This window comes from Corylus avellana, chromosome ca3 (assembly GCF_901000735.1).
Source record: "Corylus avellana chromosome ca3, CavTom2PMs-1.0".
Classification (NCBI taxonomy): domain Eukaryota; kingdom Viridiplantae; phylum Streptophyta; class Magnoliopsida; order Fagales; family Betulaceae; genus Corylus; species Corylus avellana.
In genome coordinates this window covers 1,568,842-1,591,558 of record NC_081543.1, presented here as the reverse complement: position 1 = coordinate 1,591,558, position 22,717 = coordinate 1,568,842, and the positions used below count along the sequence as shown (strand labels likewise).

Sequence of the window (22,717 nt, the reverse complement as noted above, 5' to 3'; positions counted from 1 at the left end):
TTACTAAATTTATAATGATAATACATTAATACTTAAACAGTGCTTATAAGTAACACATTGGTCATTGTTTAATCAAATATTAATTACTTAATTTGATATTATACGAATCATATCATTATTGTACACTAATAATATGATTCACTTGAAGTCTTGAATAAAGTGGTTAGCGGTTATAGCGGTTAGAAACCGCCCGCATTGACACCCTTACGTGTTTGGTCGTATTGAACACACTAAGAAAGAGAAGAAATTAGAAAAAAAAAATATATATATACTAATTATTAAAAGTATAGCATGTATGTAGATCTGCATACCTGAGCGTTTTGATCTGGTTGTCTCCTTTCTTTCCTTATTTAACCTTGCTATCAAACCCAGAAGACCCTCCTCCACCTTCAGAAATGTTGTTATTAGCTCCCAAAAGTTGAATTTTGGTTTAAACTTTCATGTTGTCTTTGCTGTCACCATGAAAATAAGTTTGAGGATTTTCCATGTTTAATGAGAGAAGTAGAAACTGATCAAGACCTTGAAGAAGCTGCTCATGATATAAATATTTGGTAGAAACTGATCAAGACCTTGAAGAAGCTGCTCATGATATATATATATATATTAAGGTCCTAATATGATAAAACATTAATAAATAATATTTAATAAATCGTTTCATTAATGCTTGCGTAACAGTGGAACCTTTAACAGCAACGACCTAGTGAGTTCAGTCAACATCAGTGTGAATCACAACTTTTTTTGTTTTTGTTTTATATGGAGGGGTAATTACTTTTGTTTTATGAACTATAACGCATTGACACTTTTTTCTCATGAATTATCAATTATGACATCTGATCTCATCAAATTACCATCTTATGACAAAAAGGCTGAAAAGCTCCATTCCATCAGTCAAAGAGATTAAAATTGACGGTCAACGGTCATGTGCAAGTCATGTGTCATTTAAATTTTTTTTTCTTCCACTTTTACCCTTATTTTAAATTGTTTTCATGTGTTGAATTAGTGTTTAAAAGGGTATAAGCGTCATTTTTTCAGTCCAAAGTGATAAACCAAAGTTGTTTATATTCCTTAGCAATTAATAAACCAAAGTTGTGTCTCCATAGCAGAGGATAGAATCTTTATACCTTGGAAGCATTATTGATATGTACACATTGATGTTGATCAAACATCATAAAGACGTTGCAAGACACCAAAGTCGTTTATATTCCTTAGCAATTAATAAACCAAAGTTGTGTCTCCATATATAGCATAGGATAGAATCTTTATACATTGGAAGCATTATTGATACGTACACATTGATTGATGTTGATCAAACATCAAAGAGACGTTGCAAGACCTGAAAAATATTCATTAATGTAGGAGGTCAAAGTTAGGTTCGAGGGACTTGCCAGGCCATCCTGATGAAAAATCTCGCTAAATATTAGCACGCATTAATGTCTTTTGTGTTTTTTTTTTTTATAAAAGATTACGAGTATAAAACTCTTGTGATGTAAAATTTTAATAAATTATAGCATAAATTTATAAAATTACAAAATCATAAAATAGCCGTTTGCAAAACATTGAGAGTTCGTTAAAACAAATTGCGTTCCAATAAAATCCGAACAAGAATTTTAATTTTACATGGGTTGGAGAATATTTTCTCCATATTGGTTTGAAGGAAATTTATATCATATATATGTGTGTGTGTGTGTGTGTGTGTGAGGAATGCTATACATCTCAAATTTATTTTCAAAAGTTGGTTCTCAAATGATGTGTCACCATCTCATAAAATTTATTATTTTGGAAAGTGTGTCACTAACTCATGAGATGATGACATATCATTTGAGAACCAACTTCTTGGGAAACAAATTTGGGATGTATATCATATATATATATATATATAGAGAGAGAGAGAGAGAGAGAGAGGGGAGTATTGTTACACGAGTAATGTTATGTACCATTCTTTTATCCTCCTAAAATTCTCCTAAAGCTGGAACATGATCCTCTCCAGTCTATTATGAACCGGAGAATATCCAGTTCATGGCTAGGATTTCTGAGAAGAAATCCTATGGCCACAAATGGGACACATATCCCACTAATAAAAATAATAATAAAATATTAGTTTAAATTAATAAAAAAAATTAATGCTTTGATGCTTTGATTCTTAATAAAAGAGAAAATTTTGATGCTTTGATTCTTACTCGACCCGCCCCGCAAAACCCGTGCCTATTCAACCCGTCCCGCAATACCCAAACCCGCTTGGGAACTGTGATTTTTTGCGGGTGACGGGTTGGAATTTCCCAAACCTGCTGGGTGCGGGGCGGGTGGAAAAAAAGCCAATACCCACCCCGCCCTGACCCGTGCCCACCCCTAGTCTTGAGGGCAAACACAGAGAACATGGTTACCAATTTATTTATTTTTTTAATAAAATATATAGATATATATATATATATATATATATATATAGTATATATATAGATATTTTTATTTTTATTTTCTAAATAAAGGGAAACACGGAGGGGTGAAGGTGGTTACCAATTTTTTTATAAGAAAAGAAAGAAAAGTGAAAGTGCTTCCATAATGACGATGAGAAGCGGCTTATTTGGCAACTGTGTGCCCAGATATTAGCTCTCCTTAAAACTTTGGTCACAAACCTAGAGAAAAAAGAAGATAAAAGAAAATTAACGTATGCATGCATGATAGAGTTTTCTTCCAAATTGAGCTAAATGAATTTTTTCAAACTTAGTCTATAAAAATGACATGTGTCACTTGAACATGTAAAAAACACATATTTTTTTAATAGTAGAGACAAAGTTAAAATAAATTTTATTAAAAAATCATGTGTATCTAACATGCTATTAAAAAAAATACATATATCATTTTTATAAATTAAATTGAAAAAAGTTCTTTCAACTCAATTTTTTTTTAAAAAAAAGACCTTTGTCCATGCAATAATCAACCCTATTCATAACATAGGTTAGCATTGTCGAGGGCCATGATCGTGGGTAAATTCCACGTCATCTTGATAAAAAATTTAGTACTCTTATAATTACTCCAAACACAATAAGCATGGTTATCCCACTACTAAAGTACAGAAAAAAAAAAAAAAAAAAACAAAACAAAACAAAACAAAACAAACAAACAAACAGTACTTATTGAGTTGAAACACATTAACATACTGACTTTCGAGCCAAACTTGCCTTATTGAGTTTTGACACCCATGCGAGTTTCTTCTACAATTTCACCAGGGTTTTATACTCGGGGAGAGACCAGCGTTTTTTTTAAAACCAAGGGTGGGAAACAAAACTATGAAGGCAATTAATTGGATCTGGACAAGAGAAAATTTAGGCGGGCCAAAGGAGACATATGTTCCCTCTCGAATCCCTCCGGCTCCGCCACTAATCCCAAAAATTAGATTTGAATTTTCAATAATTTATTGTTCAGATTGTTAGACAGGCCTTGCCTATTTGAGGGATGCGGACTATCCAAATTGTTAGAAATCTTTATCCATGCAAATTATTGTTGAATCACTAGGTCTAATGGTCTCTAGACATCTGGCTGCGTCCATATTTTTCATAATATAATTGGAGTAGAGCGCCATGGAGTGGTGGTTAATTAACTGGTAAACATATTTATAGAAGGTTGTGGTTAACATGTTTTATTGGAAGTTTATGTTAAATTACTATTTATTCCAAAAAGTTAAACACAGAAGGATTTAATAATTTAATTTATATTTTAACACTCCCTCTCACGTGTGAGTTCAAATTCTCTTAATAAATGAGGGCTAATACGTAAATTCATTTAGAACTCAAGACTTTTATCTTTGATACTATTTTAAATCACCAACATTTTATTTATATTTTAACCGTTTATATGTCACTTACGCAAATTATTACTTCACTCACTAAACAATTAAATTTGCCTACCAAATGTTACTGCTCAATTTACATAAAATACCACGTAAATTTATAAAAGAATTGTAAATTGTGATGAACATGGAAGACTTTCTCGCCCCGAACACGGTGTATTTTATTAAACGATTTAGATTCCTTAATTATCCATAGGTTTGTCTCAGACACCTAGAAAAATGTTAGGGATTTGGCATATCTTATCTTACAAATCAACAATTAGATTTGTGAAAGTCAATAGTAGAATTAATAAATCTAATGGTTGATTTATTAAATTTGCAAGAGAATATTAACAAAATATGAGGAATTTATTTATCTAGAAACAATGAGGAATATACTAAATTCTTTGTTGTTGTAATTGACATGTGGATGGCCAATCATAGGTATCTAGAATCAAATTACAAATCTATACCCAATCAAATGGACTGATTTTGCATTTACGTGTACCCGTCGTTCCAAAAGAAAGCGTGGTAGTTTGGTAAATAATTCCGCAAACGAACCTATTTTCACCGACGCACTCTATCTGTGTGAGTGTGTAGCAGCGTCGCATTCAAGACTCGACATCAGCAAGTCCACGCTCTCTCAGTGAGTCCCAACATCCGAACAGCATTTAAATCCAGATCCGAATACCCAAATACGGGGTGATTTCCACCATCCTCTTCAACTTCTTCATCCCTCTTAATCATCATCAAGGGTTTTTGCCAAATCCCTTATAAAACTGCGTTTGGCTAATGGCTAATGGCGCAGGTGCGGAATCGGATTGTCGTTTTTCCAGCTTATGGCTCGCGCCTGACCCGAGCAAGCGATGGGGCGAGCTCTTCTTCCTCGCCTACACTCCCTTTTGGCTCACTCTCTGCTTGGGAATTGTCGTCCCGTACAAGCTCTACGAGGTTTAATTTGGGCTTTTCGTTCATTGTCTTCCTTTTGGTCCACTTTCAGTCTATGCCTGCTGCTTATAAGTATTTCATTACTTGTGGATTTCAAATGTAGCTGAACGATGCAATTCATTGATCTTAGTTGCAGTTTGCATGTTGTTTAGAATGGTAGTAATGGGGTTGTAATCAAATCTAAAATGGCATCTCTCTTTAAGATAATCTGTGAAACTTTGTGTAAGAGGTATCGTTATGGTAATTGGCAGAGGTTTACAGAATTGGAGTATCTGCTTCTGGGATTGGTTTCAGCAGTTCCTTCTTTCTTGATACCATTGCTATTTGTTGGAAAGGTACATTCTTGATTTTTATTTCCTTTTTATTTTATTTTATAGATAAAATTGAAGGGATCGAGCAAGTTTGAAATGATTTATGGAGTAAAGTATAATGGGATTTTAATAATATTATTATTGACTCAGAATAAACTTTGATGGGCTTATCCAAACTATTTTGTAATCTTTCATTTCCAAAAATCTAATGAAGGCTAAATTAGCTATCACTTGAGCCTTTCATGATTTGTGAGAAGTTGTTGCTATTTAAAGCTTACATTTATTCTAATATCCACTCTGATGCTAAAAGGACTTGGGGAGGGTAATTAGTTGCTCAAAACACGGTTTAGTGGTTGGAATGCCTAATGGAGGAAAGCCTTGGGCCCTATTTATTGTTTATGTGCTCAACTCTTTTCTATCTTCGGAATCCTTTTGCAGGCTGATAGCAGTTTGTCTTGGAAGGATCGTTATTGGGTCAAGGCAAGTGTTTTTATGGGTACCAGTTTGCATATCATAATTATGAAAAGGTTATAGAACAATGGAAGTTGTATTTGGGTCATGCATCTTCCCGAAAATATGTTGTTTTCATATATTATAGTCTGAATCGTTTATTATCAGTTGTGATGGACCTATCTTTTATACAATCTTTCCTGCATATCTGTCGCCTTGAATTGCATGGGATATGAGTATTTGTGTGTTAAATATATGCTTAGCGTGCATTGATACAAACTGGACCATTACTTTGCTGATAATAATTGTGTTATTGTATTATGATAGAAGTTTCAGCCCTTCCTTCTCTTGTGTCTCTCTTATCCATGCTGGCCAGTTGTTGATAGAACAATTTGAACAGAATATCTAAAAGCAGTGTCTTTTTTAAGGTTTTGTGAGATTACCAAGGGAATTCTTCTGTTAAACTCTTTCATTTTCTTTTGGCTTTCTGGAACCCTTATGTCAATTAAATAAATTTATAGCTTGAGCATGAATAGTTCTAATGCAGGGTTAATGGTACTTTCAAGCCCTTTGATAGAGGTAGAGCTTTTAAACATGTGTGGAAAATGAGACGAGAAGGGTGTTTGTATATGGTATTACTATGTGGTAATTTTCAAAGATAAATGTGTGATTGTTGATGACTATTTGCCATATTCGTGGATAGGGAATAATGTTATTAACAGTTAAATACTTTGATCACACTCTAAGCTGGATCGATTTTACTATGTGAACACCATAGCCAGGTTTATACAACCTTTCTTTAACATTTCAATGGTGCTTATCTCTCCTCTGCTTATTATAAAGTTGATCCACTTGCATTGCATCTATGCCTCTCAATAAGTCAAATCTTTTTTGTATGATATCTATTCTTGGCTTGAAACTTAAACTTATTGTTGTGGCAGGCCAGTCTCTGGATTATAATCTTTAGCTATGTTGGGAATTACTTTTGGACCCACTATTTCTTCACAGTTTTGGGAGCTTCTTATACTTTTCCATCATGGAAGATGAACAACGTAAGCCATGAAACAATAAGTTCTCTGTAATTAGATCACATGTTATGATTTCTAATGACTTATTTTGTTTCTTTACAGGTACCACACACAACTTTCCTTCTCGCACATGTTTGCTTTCTATTTTATCATGTTACTTCAAACATTACACTTCGCAGACTACGGCATTCTATTGCTGACTTGCCAGAGAAAGTTCGATGGATGACTGAGGCTGCGTGCATATTGGCTCTTGCTTATTTCATAGCATACCTTGAGACTATAGCCATTTCCAATGTATGTGATAACAAAACTTTTGTCCCATTGCTGTTATCAAGATCTTTCATCTAACCTTACATAGATTCTGAATGCTTGCAAAGCTGGTCTGTGAGTGGATTAAAGGCTAGATAAGTTAAGAGTGATATGGTATTACCAAAGCTTTTTGATATATAGATCTTGCTATTTCTTCAGCATTCAAACTCTATCTACGGCCTTATCCAATGGTATTATGAATCCAAATCAACGGAATATGATTATCATATTAAGAAAACCTTTTCTTGTTACTCGTTTCATTACTATTACCAAGTCTAAAATATGTAGGTGAGCGTCTAAATAAGTCTTCTTTATATCATTTGGTAGAAGTGACGACAAGTAGTGTAACATGATGAAACTCATAAAAATTCTGAAGCTCTAATAAGGTGCAATGTTTGCTGTGATGCACTTTGGTATCTTTTCTCTTTTGGAATGCTTCGTGTTGAAGCTAAGCAAATACTTAACAACACATCTGGGCCATGAATATGTGAAATTAAGCTGTGATATTGATATTTTATGTTAAAATATGTGCAGTTCCCTTATTATGAATTTGTGGACCGGGCATCTATGTACACAGTTGGGTCCTTGTTTTATGCCATCTACTTCATTGTAAGCTTCCCCATGTTTCTGAGGTAAGAATTCAACTGCTAGTCAATTTGAATTATTTGTGCTTTCCTTCTCTTTAATACTTAGTATAATTGTGGTAGCCGATAGACATAGGCATGTCTTCCTTGCTTTGACCCATAAGAGTGCATACTCCAGAAATTTTCCTCTATTCATCTGAAGGGTAAACAATACCCATAGTATAGAATATACCTTACCGTAGCCATATCCATGCAGAGCGAGAAAGGGAAAGTTTATGAGTGTTTTTAACACTGCAATCTCGGAGACCAAAAATGTAATGTAAAAACGTAGAAAAATTTGTGTTTTTAAATCGCAAATTAGGGGATACGTTTTTAAAACGCATGATTTTAAAGGTTAAACTGCTATTTTACTACACTTAACTAATCATGTGTTAAAATTGCATGTTTTAAAATCACTAGTTTTGAAATCGTAAATCCAAATGGACCGAATTATGATTTTAAAAGAATATTTATGCTTCTCATGAATCAACATTATATCAGCTTTCCTGATTGCAATCATCTACATGTGCAGAATTGATGAGAAACCTGGTGACCCATGGGACTTGCCCAGAGTGGCTGTTGATGCGCTGGGTGCCGCAATGCTGGTTACCATAATACTTGATTTGTGGCGCATCTTTCTAGGACCTATTATTCCTGTTACAGATTCAAAACTGTGCCTTCAACCAGGACTGCCATGGTTTCCTGGACATGCCAATGAAACTTGACAGATGAATCTGCACAACAGTGATGCGAGTTAACTTCCCAGCTACAGAAGTAACCATCTTTGGATTTTCTTCTTGTTGATGCTCTTAACATCTGCTGTACTAAATTAGATCATTGGTTTAACTTTCCATTTCTGGGGGATTTTAGGCATTGTATCATCAAGACAAAAAGTGCAATTTTTTAAAAGAAAAAAATCGCGAAAAGATATTATTAGTGTGTTTTTATAAAATGGTGGTTTGAAAATCTAGAAAAAATTATGCTTTCAAATCACATACAAGTACTTTTTTCAAAATGCACGATTTTAAAGGCTGAATTATGATTCTATCATATTCTTAAGTACACTTTTGGAAATCGTGACTTCAAATTGCATGTTATGAAATAGTTATTTTTTAAATCACACGCAAATTCAAAACGGACTCCTAAGTGTAACTGTTGGACTTCAAATTTATGTTTCCTTGATACAACCAGTGGCACCTTACACTTCTCAAAGAACAAATTCATTTGTCAAGGGCTTAAACATATATCCAAAGCCACAGGATTGTTGGATACTAGCTTGGTTAAATATGTAACCCTTATGATTGTAACATGATTTAATTCACTTTCGATTTCCCCAATCCCTCTTAAGCTCAAAGAGAATTATGACAAATTGATATCCAAACACTTCCAATCAATCAAGAACTTAGAGGCTAGAGCACATACCAAAAAGGAAGCTTGTACAACATCATGCAAGAAATTTCACCGGAGGAAGGGCATTTTCCCAATACAATTCATGATTTAAGAACGTATTTTTGGGTAACAACATTTCTCATCTCGTCTTTTAATAAGAAAAATATCATTTTTGTAGCATAAAAATGATATAGAGTAATGCTACTCTTCACACATATTTTAAATGAACATGAATAATATTTTATTTCTTAATCATGATTTAAAGTTTGTGCATCTAATGATGTCAATAGTAGCATGTCTTATAAAAAAATCAAGTATTGTAATATTATGTACACCGTTAGATGTACTAACTTTTAATCTCGATCATAAAATGAAGAGGATTCTATTTATCTATTACGCCTATGTCATAGCAGCAGTTGACGTAACGTCTTTTTAAATGACTTTTCATGTTAACTATTTAAAAACAACAAAAATATAATTTACTTAAAACACACTATGTTCACTCAAACTCCCCCCAGTTTGTTTTGTGTGCAATGCCGATCTCCTTTGCTTTTGCTTTGTCGCCCACTATCCGCTGTCAGGTCTTTCCTCGTGTCCCTCTGCGATAAGCTCTAATGCAACCTTTCGCGTCGGTTTCCGGCCAGCACGCGATCAGCTTCCTTTCGGCTGCCGTTTCCCGCTTAGTGTGATTCTCGGATTTTTTTTTTTCTGTTCTGTTAGTTTCCATTTGTTGTTTGTCCTTTTTTTTTTTCTATTCTATTTGCATTTTTGTTTTAGTCCCTTTATTTTCTTGTATGCTTTTATTTCCTTTTTTTGCTTGTGATAAGGCTCTTTTCCCTCTCGATCTGCATACGTGATGCCCTTTGGGTTATTTGCTATGGTCCAGACTTTTGGGTTGTGGATTGTGAACGTTATCCTGGCTTTTGGGTCAAGGAGGAAAAGTTTTGGTTGGAGGTTTGTCTACCCTTAGTTCCGAGAAATAAGCATTATATATGCATTAATTTGAATCTGTTTAACATAGATCTGTTTTTTAATATGTAGATTAGTCATGGGTTAGTGGATTGGTTTTAGGTCTTGAATGTAATACGTCATCTATGACGCTTGTAACCTCGTAACTTTGGCTATGGTTGCTTGTAAGAGCTCTATGCTGATGATGATTTTTATGAATGAGACTGATATAGATTCTCTTTAAAAAAAAAAAAAAATTATATCACCCGTCATAAAATGAGCGTGATAAATAGATGTAAATAAGGTTATAGGTTTTGCGACATTTTATGTAAACGATGTCATTTGTAAACGACACAGCGTTTGCATCCGATTATCCACACGTGGGTGGGAAAAATATTTCGTCACGCACGAGTTGTCTTCTTCCCAAAAATGATAATCAGAAAGACATTTCTCGACCTTACAAAAATCCACACACACTCAACTCCATTTCCCGCTCCAAGCACAAGCAGCCTCTAAACCCTAAACTCCAACAACAACATTTCTAGGGTTTCTCTCCGCCGTTCCGGAGCTCCGAAACCTCCTCCCGGAACACATGCACTCGGCGTTTCCGGAGGGTTTTGCTACCTCCCAGAGGCCGAGCTTGTCGCCGAGAATGGCTGCTTTCGGTGCTCTTTCGCTATGCCCCTATAGCCTCTTGTGCCGGCCGAACCCTATAAGAAAACGTTCCGTTTCGTGTTCCCTTGGCTCTCAAACTAGCATAGGTAGACCATGCTTCAAATTTACTCTTTTTGTTTTTGTTAGTGATTAAAACTATTTGGTTGCTGAGAAAATGAGAGATGTGAAAAGGCTAAGAAAACGGCATTTATTTATTTTATGCTTGTTTTGGGTTGAGTTTTACATAAAAAAAAATAATAATAGAGAATTTGTGCTTGTTTTGGGTGAGTTGAGATATTAGTTGACAACTTTAAGCTTTGATATTGTGTTGTTGTGTGGAGCGTTTTCTTAGCAATAAACAGAGTGCAAAGCAAATTGATGGAAAAGGTCCATGTACCATGTCGTTGCCTTTTAATGTACTTTGTTTTATTTTTTAATTAGAATTCTGGGTTAGTTTTGCTTCCTCTTTCTTTTACCTTTATGTGGTTGCATATTTGTGTAGATGTTAAATCTGACACGAAGAATTATATTTGGAATTGCTGTATTTGGTTAACATAATTGCTATATTGGGTTATAACCAAGAGCTGCATTTCTTTGGTTTTATGCTGTTTCTTCCCATCTTAGGTACTGGTGGATCTAAAGTACCGCGTAAAAGAGTGGGAAAAAAGGAAGGGCCAAAGAAAAGCATGGAAGACTCGGTTCAGCGCAAGATGGAAGAATTTTATGAAGGGTCTGATGGCCCACCCCTTCGTGTTCTTCCAATTGGTGGCCTGGGTGAAATTGGGATGAATTGCATGCTTGTTGGAAATTATGATCGCTATATTCTGATTGATGCTGGTGTCATGTTTCCAGAGTAAGTCTTTGGACACTAGTTTTCTGTAGTTTTAATTCATGAAGATTTTTTTTTTTTTTTTTGGTGATTACTACATTCTTTTTTGCTAAGTCAAGATTTTTTGTTTCTAATGGAGGTTTTGCCTCTTAAAAAACTAGTTATCCTGTCATAGATTTTGTTGTTTCTTAAAGAATCTAACAGATTTCATATTTTAATCCAAATTGGCGAATACATCCCCTCATTTTTACTACTATTGAAACAGAACTTTCTACATGTAGGATTTAGTTTTCATTTTTGCAGTAGCTTTCGTATTTTCCATTGAAACTTTTTCTAATTGAGCTTCATCAAACACCTAGCTTAAGGGATTGGCCTTGCATTAAATGTCTTAACTTGTATTTCAGCTATGATGAGCTTGGAGTCCAAAAAATTATTCCCGATACCACATTTATCAAAAGATGGAGTCACAAAATTGAAGCAGTTGTTATAACACATGGTCATGAAGATCACATTGGTGCGTTGCCTTGGGTAAAGTTTCATCCTGCTTATCCATCTAAAAGAACCTCCTGCTTCTTGGAAATGATATTTAGCTGAATACTGATGAGTCAAGTACTTGGTTGTTTATCCTGTTAAGTCTGTCAACTTGTTTATCTGAGTGTCTGAGGTGAAGAGTTTGTAATGGAGCATAAAGCCAATTTGTCCCTCATGCATGTTCTATCATTGTTGAACTGAGAGGGTCACTGAATTGCCACTCCCATCTTGGTGAAGGGGTAACATTGGTGCCTTGGCGGATGGCATGCAGTGTGGGCCATTTAAAGAGCTGCACTTGACAACTATTATTCAATGTCATTGTTTAATTGCTGGTCTGGGGCCTGTGTCTTGTTCAAGGAGTAGGCTCCAGATTCATTGCCATTGGCTTGATGGGATGCCATAGTCATCAAGCTTTAAGGATACGTTTGGTATGGCGCATAGTTTATGTCTCCTGTTTCATTGTCCACCAAACTTCATATAGCTACCATTGTTGGTGCTTTCCTTGCTTGGTGAAATGATGCACCTATGTAAGATAATTGTCACACGTGAAGTTGTGTGCTCTATGTTTGATTTTTTATGTATTGCCCTGTATTCAACCTTTTCCATTGATACTAATCTCAAGTTATTAAACAAAAGAAAAAAGGCTGAAAAAGGATAACTATATTTCCCACTCTCTTTTTTTTTTACCATCGTGTGATGAATATCTGTTAAATTATTACACTTAATATATTTAATTATGCTTTAAAGTTTCATGGCTCTAGTTTCTTTTTCTATGAATAATAATTTAATGAAAAGAAAAGGCAAAGCACTCGTACTCGAAAAGTATACAAGAGAAACAACCACCTCAAAGGTGTCTGGAATCTATAAAGTTAACAAGATCTAAAATATTCGAAGAGGAGAAATTAGAAACATAGGTTGCAACCCAATCCAAGAGAGAACTCAAAGAGAGGCACCAATTCTTTTCTCTCTTGATGCTCCACAATTTCATAGCTTTAGCATTTTTAGGAACATAGGTTGCAGCCAATCCAAGAGAGAACTCAAAAAAGAGGATTTTCAACAAAGCAAATGGGACTTGCAGTCCTCAAAGAGGTGCCAATTCCTTCATCTCCAGATGCTCCACAATTTCATAGCTTTAGCTTTTTCCATATTCTCTTAGTTTTTCTTCAGGTCATTGTAGTTTTGGGTTTTTTGATTTTACAAACATATGTATAATGTCATGTAGGTTTTTAGGTACTAAGTAGTCCCAAGGGGTTGGCTCAAGTGGTAAGAGCCTTGGTCTTGGTAGCATCCCTATTAGGTTTAAGGTTTGAATTCCTTTGGGTGCAAACAATTCCTTGGGGCCATGTCTGCCGGTGAAGCCGGAGTCTTACCCAATTTGTTTGAAGGGGGCATTTGTACGGGTTCGGGGTTTGCCTAACAGGTGTGGGTACAAGAAATGACTCTGCCTTGGAGGGGTTCCCCATCATAAAAAAAAAAAAAAAAAAAAAGGGGGACTAAGTCATATAATCTTGAAAATCCAGTTAAAGTGCAATCACATGGTAGAATAGTTATTTGTTTTCTATTCCTGGTTAGACTGAATATGAATCTAAAAAGTTAGGTAACTTATTGCTCAAAAGCTTGTATTATCATTTATCAAATTACTTTGTTTTGGTTCTGCCAAATTGCAGTTGAGTGACTCTCAAAATTGCCTTCCAATGCTTTATATTCGTCGGAATATTATCTCAATCTGTTTAGCGTGCATACTGTGTCTACGTTTCCATTCTTTGGATGAGTGACACTCATTAAGTCATCTGAAATGAGTGAGAGAGGTAGTGAGTTTCAAACTGATGCCCTCCAAGTGTGATATAAATGACTCACAAGGTTTCTCAAACAGCCATGAAGGAACCTGAAGTGATCATGCTGCCTCTGGAACTGTATAAGACCAAAAAAACCCTTGAGACGGCAGTTATCTTTTTGTTTTTGTTTTTGTTTTTTCTTCTTCCTTTTTTTTTTAACATATTTTAAAGTTGAATTAGGTTTCTTCTGGGAAGTTCAAGTATTTTATTCTTTATGTGTTTCTGCTGTTACATTTTTTTTAATAGTTCCATTGCTCTCTAAACAGGTAATCCCAGCTTTGGATTCTCGTACACCAATATTTGCATCTTCCTTCACGATGGAGGTACTTGTCAAGGGATTTAATTTCATACAATTATATGAAGGTTGCGCCTTTGTGTTTTTTAATAAATTTGCGTTTACCTATAATAAAAATGTGCACAAGTGTATAAATTTTATGATACGAGTTGCTTTTCAAAAAGTTTCCATGTCAACCAATAATGACATTCCTAATTTTTCTTGTTGTACCTTTAAATTGTGTAGATTTTGTTTATGTTCGTCTTGGTACAGGAAGGTAATACTCTTTCCTTTTAACAGCTTATTAAAAAGCGTCTAAAGGAGAATGGGATTTTTCTTCCATCTAGACTTAAGGTATTTCGAACGAGGAGGAAGTTTATGGCTGGTCCATTTGAAATAGAGCCTCTCACGGTCACCCATTCGATTCCTGATTGTTGTGGATTAGTTCTTCGTTGTGCTGATGGTACGATTCTTCATACTGGGGACTGGAAGGTAAGATTAACTTGTTTGTGAATTTTTCCTCTTCATTACTTTCATTCTCAAGTTGTATAAAAGTATATTTCAACAGATTGATGAAACACCATTAGACGGCAAAGTTTTTGATCGTGAAGCTTTAGAGGAACTTTCAAAAGAAGGAGTGACATTGGTAAGTCACCCGGATCTTTTTTATTTTATTTTTATGTTGATAAAGTGCATACAAAAGGAAATTCATAGAGTTTAACTTTGGGGGAGAGGTAGTGGTTCACCGGGACTAAAACTCAAAAATATTGGTTCTATGTATTTGTTCTGAAAGTAAAATCAAGAGAAGGAATTTCATATTGTCAATGCCCTCAGCTGAGTCATATTTTTGAATCCTAATAAAATGCTAGTGCCTGATTTAGGTCATATGAGGCTTGTATGGTAGCCTTATATCCGGAGACGGCGGAGAGTGTTTTCTGAAAGGAAAAAACATCGTGGGTTGGTCATTTTTCTTTATTTTGAAAATTGTACTATATGTTTCAATTCTCTCTTCAATTGCAGCCTTGAAGTTGGAGGGTTGAGAATGGTGTTTGTTGTTGTTTACTTGTTTTTAATCTGTGTCCATTGTCATGCCCTTGTCTTTGTCAGTCTTTTCCGTTTGATTAATCCATGTTCTCTTTGTGTGTCTCTATATATTGTGGTAATGTGGGTATAATTAAAATGCCATTTCAATTAACAGCATTATTCAAACTACTCACAGAGAAGAGAAGCAATATTTTTTTCTTTTAAATAAAGCAATTAATGTGCATTGCTTTGCAGATGATGAGTGACTCAACCAATATTCTCTCACCTGGAAGGACAACTAGCGAATCTGTAGTGGCAGATTCATTGTTGAGGCATATTTCAGCAGCTAAAGGAAGGGTTATTACAACTCAGTTTGCATCAAATATACACCGCCTTGGAAGTGTAAAAGCTGCTGCTGATTTAACTGGCAGAAAATTGGTTTGTTTCTCCAGTTCCTCTGATGTCAGCAAAATTACTTATCAAAAACAAAAGCAAAAACAAAAAGATGAGAAATCTTAATTTTTTGTTTCCAAGAGAGATTATGTGTCTTAGACTTTGTCACATTATGATTTGTAATAGGTATTTGTTGGCATGTCCTTAAGAACATATCTGGATGCAGCTTGGAAGGATGGAAAGGCTCCTATTGATCCATCAACTTTGGTAATATCACTGATAAGACTTATCTGCCCCTTAGCCTAATTTCTTTTAATTGTGGCTACACTTATTTCTTATGCTTAAAAGTTTGTATTTGGTGTTACACTTAAAGGGGTGAAGAACATCTCAACTCAACCCTGTATCTCAATGAAGTGTGGTCGTGGTTTATCAATATGAATACTTCTTTGCCATTTTACTGCATTTAGGTGCTTTCTAAGACTGGGAGTAATTGATGAAATATTGCATAACTTCTTGACTAAATTACCTCGAATTAAAGAGTACTACTGTTGTAAGCTTCTACTTTGTAATTCCTGTTCACAGGGACATCCTTAGTGCGCTGGTTCAATCCAGCAGGATGGATTTCAAAATTTAACTCTACCTGCGTACATTGAAGTCTCCCTATGTCATTTTTTATTGCTATATCCTTTTTCCATGTCCATTCCCGGATCAAATAAATGAGGCCTTGCTGTAGGTTGACAAGCAATGCAAAGCTTCGTCACATCTTATGAACATGAGCCAACCCAATTAGTTGGGATTAAGGTTTTGTTGAGTTGTTAAAAAGACAAGTCATGTAGGTTTGGGAGTGTAGCAGCCTCGTGATTGATGGCAATTACACACTGGATCTGTAACTTCTGTTTCAACAAAGTTTCAGTTCAAGTCTTTGTCTCTAATAATGGGGAAAGAACAATATTGACAAGATATACGAGTATAAAGTCAATATTGCAGCAGAATCTTGCCAATACACAGTATTTAATATATGCAGGTTGACTCTTTTGATTTTCATCTTGAAATTAATGTTAAAAGTTGATGTTGATCGGCCCTACCTCAAGTTGATGCATCTGTTAGGCTTTCTAGATATACCCTGTATTTTGTTCCTTGTATTGCTTCTTGTTTGACATATAAATCTGCGTCTGCTAATTTTTTGGTTCTGCACTCTTTCTAATATTATAGGTAAAAGTTGAGGATATTGATGCATACGCTCCAAAGGATTTGTTAATTGTCACGACTGGCTCTCAAGTAAGCTATTCTGCATGCCCTTGCACTTGGTGGCTGCCTAGTTCTATAGATGGCATTATTTCTTTTGGACCAATTTTACTGGCATATCACTATGTATCTTATTGTGTCAGGCAGAACCTCGTGCTGCCCTAAATCTTGCATCATATGGAGGTAGCCATTCTCTCAAACTGAGCAAGGAAGATGTAATCTTGTACTCAGCTAAGGTAATAAGATTTGGTAAAATATGCTGTTATTGAAAACCAAATATTATTTTTGTTTATTTTCTGTGTTCTAAATTAATTGAGCTGGAATTTTGTTGATCAACTGAAATCAACATGATTAACTTTCATGTGCAGAATTAATTTTTGAACGTTCTATTTTTATTTTTATTTTTTTGCTTTGGGCTTTCCAGTTAAAACTTAAAAGTCCTATTTTGTCAGCTTCTTATCAAAAAAAAATTGTTTTTTATTTATTGAAAATTTTGAAGAATAGAGACTTGAAGATGTTTCTTCTTTGGCTTCTATTAGCTGTTCAATCTTATAACACTTCACCAATTTAAGTTCCTTAGTGGTTAATTGATAGGCCAGAAAGTGTTTAAAAGTACCAAGCATTTTGCACAGATCACTTGATGAAAATGTTTAAAAGACATGTTATGCATGCATCAATGAACTATATTGACCATGTTGACTATGCTCATACTGTGGCAGCTGCATGTAGTTTTGGTTTTAGGTTCAAGTATTGACCCTCTACTATCTTTTTCGGTGATAAATATTTTGATATAAATTTGTTACAAACCATTTCAACTATAGTATTTAGACTTTTGATCTTTGAGTATTTCATTATGATTACATAAACATCTTTCTTAAATTCATTACATAGTCAAGTCAGAAAAATAATTTTTTTTTTAACTTATAAAAAAAAATTACATAGTCAAGTCAATAAGTTGTTTATTTATTTATTTATTTTTTTAATTTTTATTTAATTCAACAATTAGGTAATCCCTGGCAATGAATCTCGAGTGATGAAAATGTTAAACCGGTTATCAGAGATTGGATCCTCCATTGTAATGGGTAAGAATGAGGGTTTGCATACATCTGGTCATGGACATCGTGGAGAATTGGTAAGTTTCATTGTCGTTTCTTCAAATTTGGATATTCGTACATTATTATATTTTTATCATTCCATCTTCATCTTCTTAAACATTTTTTTGGTTTCTAATTATAGAAAGAGTAACAGAAAAAATCGAATATCTAATTTTCATGGAATCATCACATCAATCATGGGATCTATAGAGTTCCCCTCAAATGTGAATGGTTACCTATTTTTCATTTTATGAGGAATACAGTACTTATAAAAAAAAAATTATGAGGAATAAATTGTAATGAGAATCAGATGCATGTTAATATGATCACAGGTTAATTTTATGTCCCATGGGTGAGATCTAATCAGGCCTCACATATGTGCAGATGTATTTCCCTTCACTTATAAGCGAGACACATCTTTCTTATTCTTTTCTGTCTTCTATACTTGTGACGAGAAACCAATTAGATATGATACACATTTCTGCAGGAAGAAGTACTTCGAATTGTAAAGCCACAACATTTTCTGCCCATACATGGAGAACTCTTGTTTCTGAAAGAGCATGAATTGCTTGGAAGATCAACTGGTATCCGACACACTTGTGTAAGTCAATGATTTGTTATTATAATGTTTTTATATGTCTAGTCAAGAGATTAGTTGCTTAACATGATGAAAAAGAATGTGAAAACTATGACAGCTTAGCATCTTAGTGTATCGGGCTTCCAATATGATGAGATTGCATTTAATCTTCTCTATGTAAACACTTGGAATGAAGCTGGGACTTGAGCTGGGGCAATGACTTTTCTGCTAGCATGGATTATCTACTCATTTTTTCCTAGGTTGAGGATCATGTTCAACCAAGCTTATCTCTGTTTCATCAAGATCAAGGAGGTTAAGTTATTGGTTTTAGTGACATTGTGTGTTTCTCTCTTGTAAGCTGTAAGCTATACTTGAGAGCTTAATATCGTGCACATGAACATGATTCTTGTGTACCTTTTGTTCTACGTTGGGAGCTTTGTCACACTTCGATCTGATCAGCCCCCCCGGCTGGGAGGGGGAAAACACACAGGTTGGCCACTTTGTTGGCCCAATACATTTTAGTTTGCAGTGACTTCTTGTCATCTGTTACATTGATAAAAGATACCTTTTCTTGTGCCTTTTCTCACTGGAAGTTACAGGTATACGTCAATGTAGCTGGAAATGGCTATATGTCTGTAAATTCTATGGACCCACAAGACAAAGGAATGGTAAAATTAGGATTTAGAACTCCATTGTTAGTGCATGGCTTTAATGTGGGTCAACATGCCCCTCCTCATGTGAGAATATCACATCAATGTGGGAAAACAAGACAAAGGAATAGTAAAATTAGGATTTAGAACTCCATTGTTAGTGCATAGCTTTAATGTGGGTCAACATGTCTCTCATCATGTGAGAATATCACATCAATGTGGGAAAAGAAACTTGTTTTGTCTAATCACATTGGTGCCCAACATGCCTACCAAGATACATTGTATTGGTTAGGATTTGTTTAGTGTTACAACATACACATTTCATGTTGCTACAGATACAATATGATGAAAATATTTAATATGATTCACTTAATTATACCAGGTTATAAAGAATGGGGAGATGCTTGGGGTCTCTCATTTGAGAAACAGAAGAGTTCTTTCTAGTGGTTTCACTTCCCTAGGGAAAGAGAATTTGCAGGTTGGTGATCCTCAACAGTTTTCGTTTATTATGAGAATTTTGTCAAGAACATGCTTATAAGTCAAGGTGTCTATTGCAGTTGATGTATAATGATGGTGATAAAGCCTTTGGTACATCGACAGAACTTTGTATTGATGAGAGACAGAGAATTGCATCAGATGGCATTATAGTGATCAGGTATGCCTTTTGGATATTGCCGTAAAGTTCAGTATCATTATCATATGGATAATCGCATCCTGATAGCTCTCTTTTGCAGTATGGAAATTTTACGCCCTCAAAATGTAGATGGTTCGAGTGAAAATAGCTTGAAAGGGAAGGTAAGAATCACTACAAGATGCTTATGGCTTGACAAAGGTAAGCTCTTAGATGCACTCCATAAAGCTGCTCATGCTTCACTTTCAAGCCTTCCTGTGAATTGTCCTCTAGCCCACATGGAAAGAACTGTGGCTGAGGTATTGAGGAAGATGGTAAGGAAGTACAGTGGTAAAAGACCTGAAGTCATTGCCATTGCTGTGGAGAACCCTTCTGCAGTTCTCGCCGATGAGCTGAATGAAAGGCTCTCTGGCAAGTCTCATGTTGGTTTTGGGATATCAGCGTTGAGAAAAGTAGTTGATGGACATCCAAAAGAAAATCAGTCCGATAGGACACATGCAGAAGTAGTTGATGGACATCCAAAAGAAAATCTGTCCAATAGGACACATGCAGAAGAAGACATTGCCATTAGACATTCAGAGAAACCTTCACAACAAAATTTGGAAGGTTCTCTCTCTCTCTCTCTCTGTGTATGTCACATGTGCTGTGTGTCGGTGTTTGCATGTGTGATTGTATAAAAACATGTGAGAATCTTTGCTTGCTGTGTAATGAGTGCTAATAATGTCACTGCTTGGGGGATGCAGTTATGTACCCCGCTAAATTAATAGACATGATTTAATGGGCTCCACTCCAAAATGATGCACAATCACTTCTCTTAATCCACAAAAGTTTTGTCTCTTCTCTATGGGGTTTCATATGTTATTATGTTTTCAAACCCAGGACTTTCCATTAAATTGTTTTTTTTAGCAGAATTATTGTTCATGCCTGCGTATTGTCCACATTACATACATGCCTGTGTGCATACATACATATATATATGGAGTAATATGAATTTAATAGTTTTAGATTGATTGCGAAATTTTAATATTCTATAAATTTTAGAAAGTACTTGAAACGACTTTTGTTTGATACAATAACCTTAACCCTGGTTGCTTCAAAGCCATAGCTCTGAGGACCTTGGCTGGTTAGCTATTCTGGCAGTTTAACCATTTGGCCCATGAGCGATAATACTGAACTAGTGTGGTCTCAACTGTATTACACTTCTTACTGATTGATGCGGTTATCTATGTTCTGCCTGCCACTGGAACTATCTACCATGTAACTGTAGTTAATTGCAGACCTCGCACTTTTAACATGTCCACACAAAAAGCTGGTAATTCTCTTTGGGAGTAAGAATTTGTGATGGGTGCTAGTGTCAACGCTGTGGAATGCAATTGTTCTCTATCTTTGTGGTAGAATTGTAAAACTTTTTTTTCCCTTAATTCCGGGCAGTTCTCATTGGGATGTTTTGTCATCATGACCATATGATCCTCCAAGTAAATATTTGTTCTTTTAAAATATTTTGATCTCTAGCATTGATTTTTTTCCCCATCACAATTCATCCATGCAGGTGAAGGTACTGAACTCGAAAGATTACTACTACCTGAGGAAGATACCACAACTTCAAGTTCCAGCTTTGCAGAAGGACTTTTATCCGATTCTGGGGATTCAGATGATTTCTGGAAAGCTTTCATTACATCATCGTCGCCTGTCGAAAAAGCGGCAAAAGCTAACAATGGTTTTGTTGCACGCTCAAAACATGTGTCGCAGGTTGAGAAAGATGGTATTGAAGGTAGTAAAGACGAATCCTTAGAATTGTCAAATGCTCAGCCAGCGTCTTCCAAGCCTGTGAGGCGGAATAAATGGAAACCTGAGGAGGTGAAGCAGCTAATTAATTTGCGTGGGAAATTAAATAGTAGATTCCAAGTTCTGAAGGGGAGAATGGCCCTCTGGGAAGAGATATCTGGAAACTTGTTGTCTGAAGGGATCACACGAAGTGCAGGGGAGTGCAAATCTCGATGGGCATCTCTGGTTCAGAAATACGAGGTGTGTTCACCCTCCTTTTCATTGTTGAAACTTTTGGGTGGCATTTTCATTTTTCACTGGATGGAAGATCAAAATTCAACCTAAACGTGTGAGCATGTGTTCACACTCCCCCTTCCAATCCTGAGTTGATTTTGTTTATTCAACAACTTTTTTTTTTTTTTTTTTTTGGTGACAGGAGACCAAGAGTGGGAATAAAAGCAAGAAGAGCTGGCCATATTTTGAGGAAATGGACAGAATTTTGTCTGATTTTGATGCAGTGGCAACCAAGTGATGGGCAGAGAAGGATAAAGCCACTTGTACAATTTTTTGGAAGACCCTTTAGCAAGATACTTGTTCTTATAAAATCTGGACAGCAACAACCACAACGAACATCCATCAGAAACATAATCATCATATCATGGATTTACGGAGTGGGTCTCCAGTGACGAACATCGACCAACAAGACCTGAATTAGTTTTGTTGCCGTAAAGCCTCTTCGTATATTGATCAAACGAATAGATGAGAAAGGGGAGAGTGGAATGCTTGAAATGGGGGAATTATTCATTATATATGTTTTAATTTTTCTCCTCACAAATTTTGAAGCTATTTTGTAGCTCTCATTGGTTCTGTAGTCATAATTTTGAGAGTAAGAAAAGTTTCCAAAAATAGCTTCTTCAATGTTGGCTTGCTCACATATAAGTTCTTACTTCATTGAACGACCTGTAGATATATAATAATATAACTTTTTCAACCCAAAAAAGAAGTGTTTTTTTTTTTTTTGCATAAATTTTGTATTGCTGCTACCCCACGTATGTTGGCTTTAGTTTTGTTTTACAGATTTTGCTAAAGCTTTAAAAAGTGAAAAAAAAAAAAAAAAAAGGTAAATAAATTGGACCTTCAGGTTTGGGGCTGTGACAAATAAGAATGACAAAATAATTTTTTTTTTAGTTTGTATCATGCATGTATAACAAACAAGTAACTCTCTTTGCATAGAAAAAAAGAAAAAGAAAAAAGTAACTCTTTGCAAATTTTAATCAATTTTCCAATGGGATTATTGTGAAATTACAAATTTACACGTAAAAATTATATATAAAAAAATGACTGGTATATGAGAGTGGTTCAGTTATAACAAGCCCTTGGTGGGTGGT

The 22,717-nt window shown here is 35.2% G+C and overlaps 2 protein-coding genes across 3 annotated transcripts; both read left to right on the top strand.

Moving 5' to 3' along the window:
• Positions 1-4,401: 4,401 nt before the first annotated feature.
• Positions 4,402-8,763, top strand: LOC132176586 (cycloeucalenol cycloisomerase). Its single transcript, XM_059588835.1, has 7 exons — positions 4,402-4,774; positions 5,023-5,106; positions 5,521-5,562; positions 6,474-6,584; positions 6,663-6,854; positions 7,404-7,501; positions 8,025-8,763. The coding sequence occupies exons 1-7, from the start codon at positions 4,616-4,618 to the stop codon at positions 8,215-8,217; spliced, it is 879 nt and encodes a 292-aa protein (XP_059444818.1). The 5' UTR covers positions 4,402-4,615; the 3' UTR covers positions 8,218-8,763.
• Positions 8,764-10,281: 1,518 nt separating this feature from the next.
• Positions 10,282-22,247, top strand: LOC132175607 (ribonuclease J). 2 transcript variants are annotated; one of them, XM_059587601.1, is made up of 17 exons: positions 10,282-10,590; positions 11,108-11,336; positions 11,717-11,840; positions 13,945-14,001; positions 14,253-14,444; positions 14,521-14,598; positions 15,231-15,413; positions 15,555-15,635; positions 16,581-16,646; positions 16,757-16,849; positions 17,620-17,745; positions 18,195-18,308; positions 19,317-19,412; positions 19,492-19,589; positions 19,669-20,171; positions 21,115-21,590; positions 21,766-22,247. In XM_059587601.1, exons 1-17 carry the CDS (start codon positions 10,422-10,424, stop codon positions 21,859-21,861), a joined length of 2,781 nt encoding a protein of 926 aa, XP_059443584.1. In that variant the 5' UTR covers positions 10,282-10,421; the 3' UTR covers positions 21,862-22,247. The 2 variants fall into 2 exon arrangements, with proteins under 2 accessions (XP_059443584.1, XP_059443585.1); XM_059587602.1 differs by lacking the exons at positions 10,282-10,590; positions 11,108-11,336 and having other exon boundaries at positions 11,723-11,826.
• The last annotated feature ends 470 nt before the right edge of the window (positions 22,248-22,717 follow it).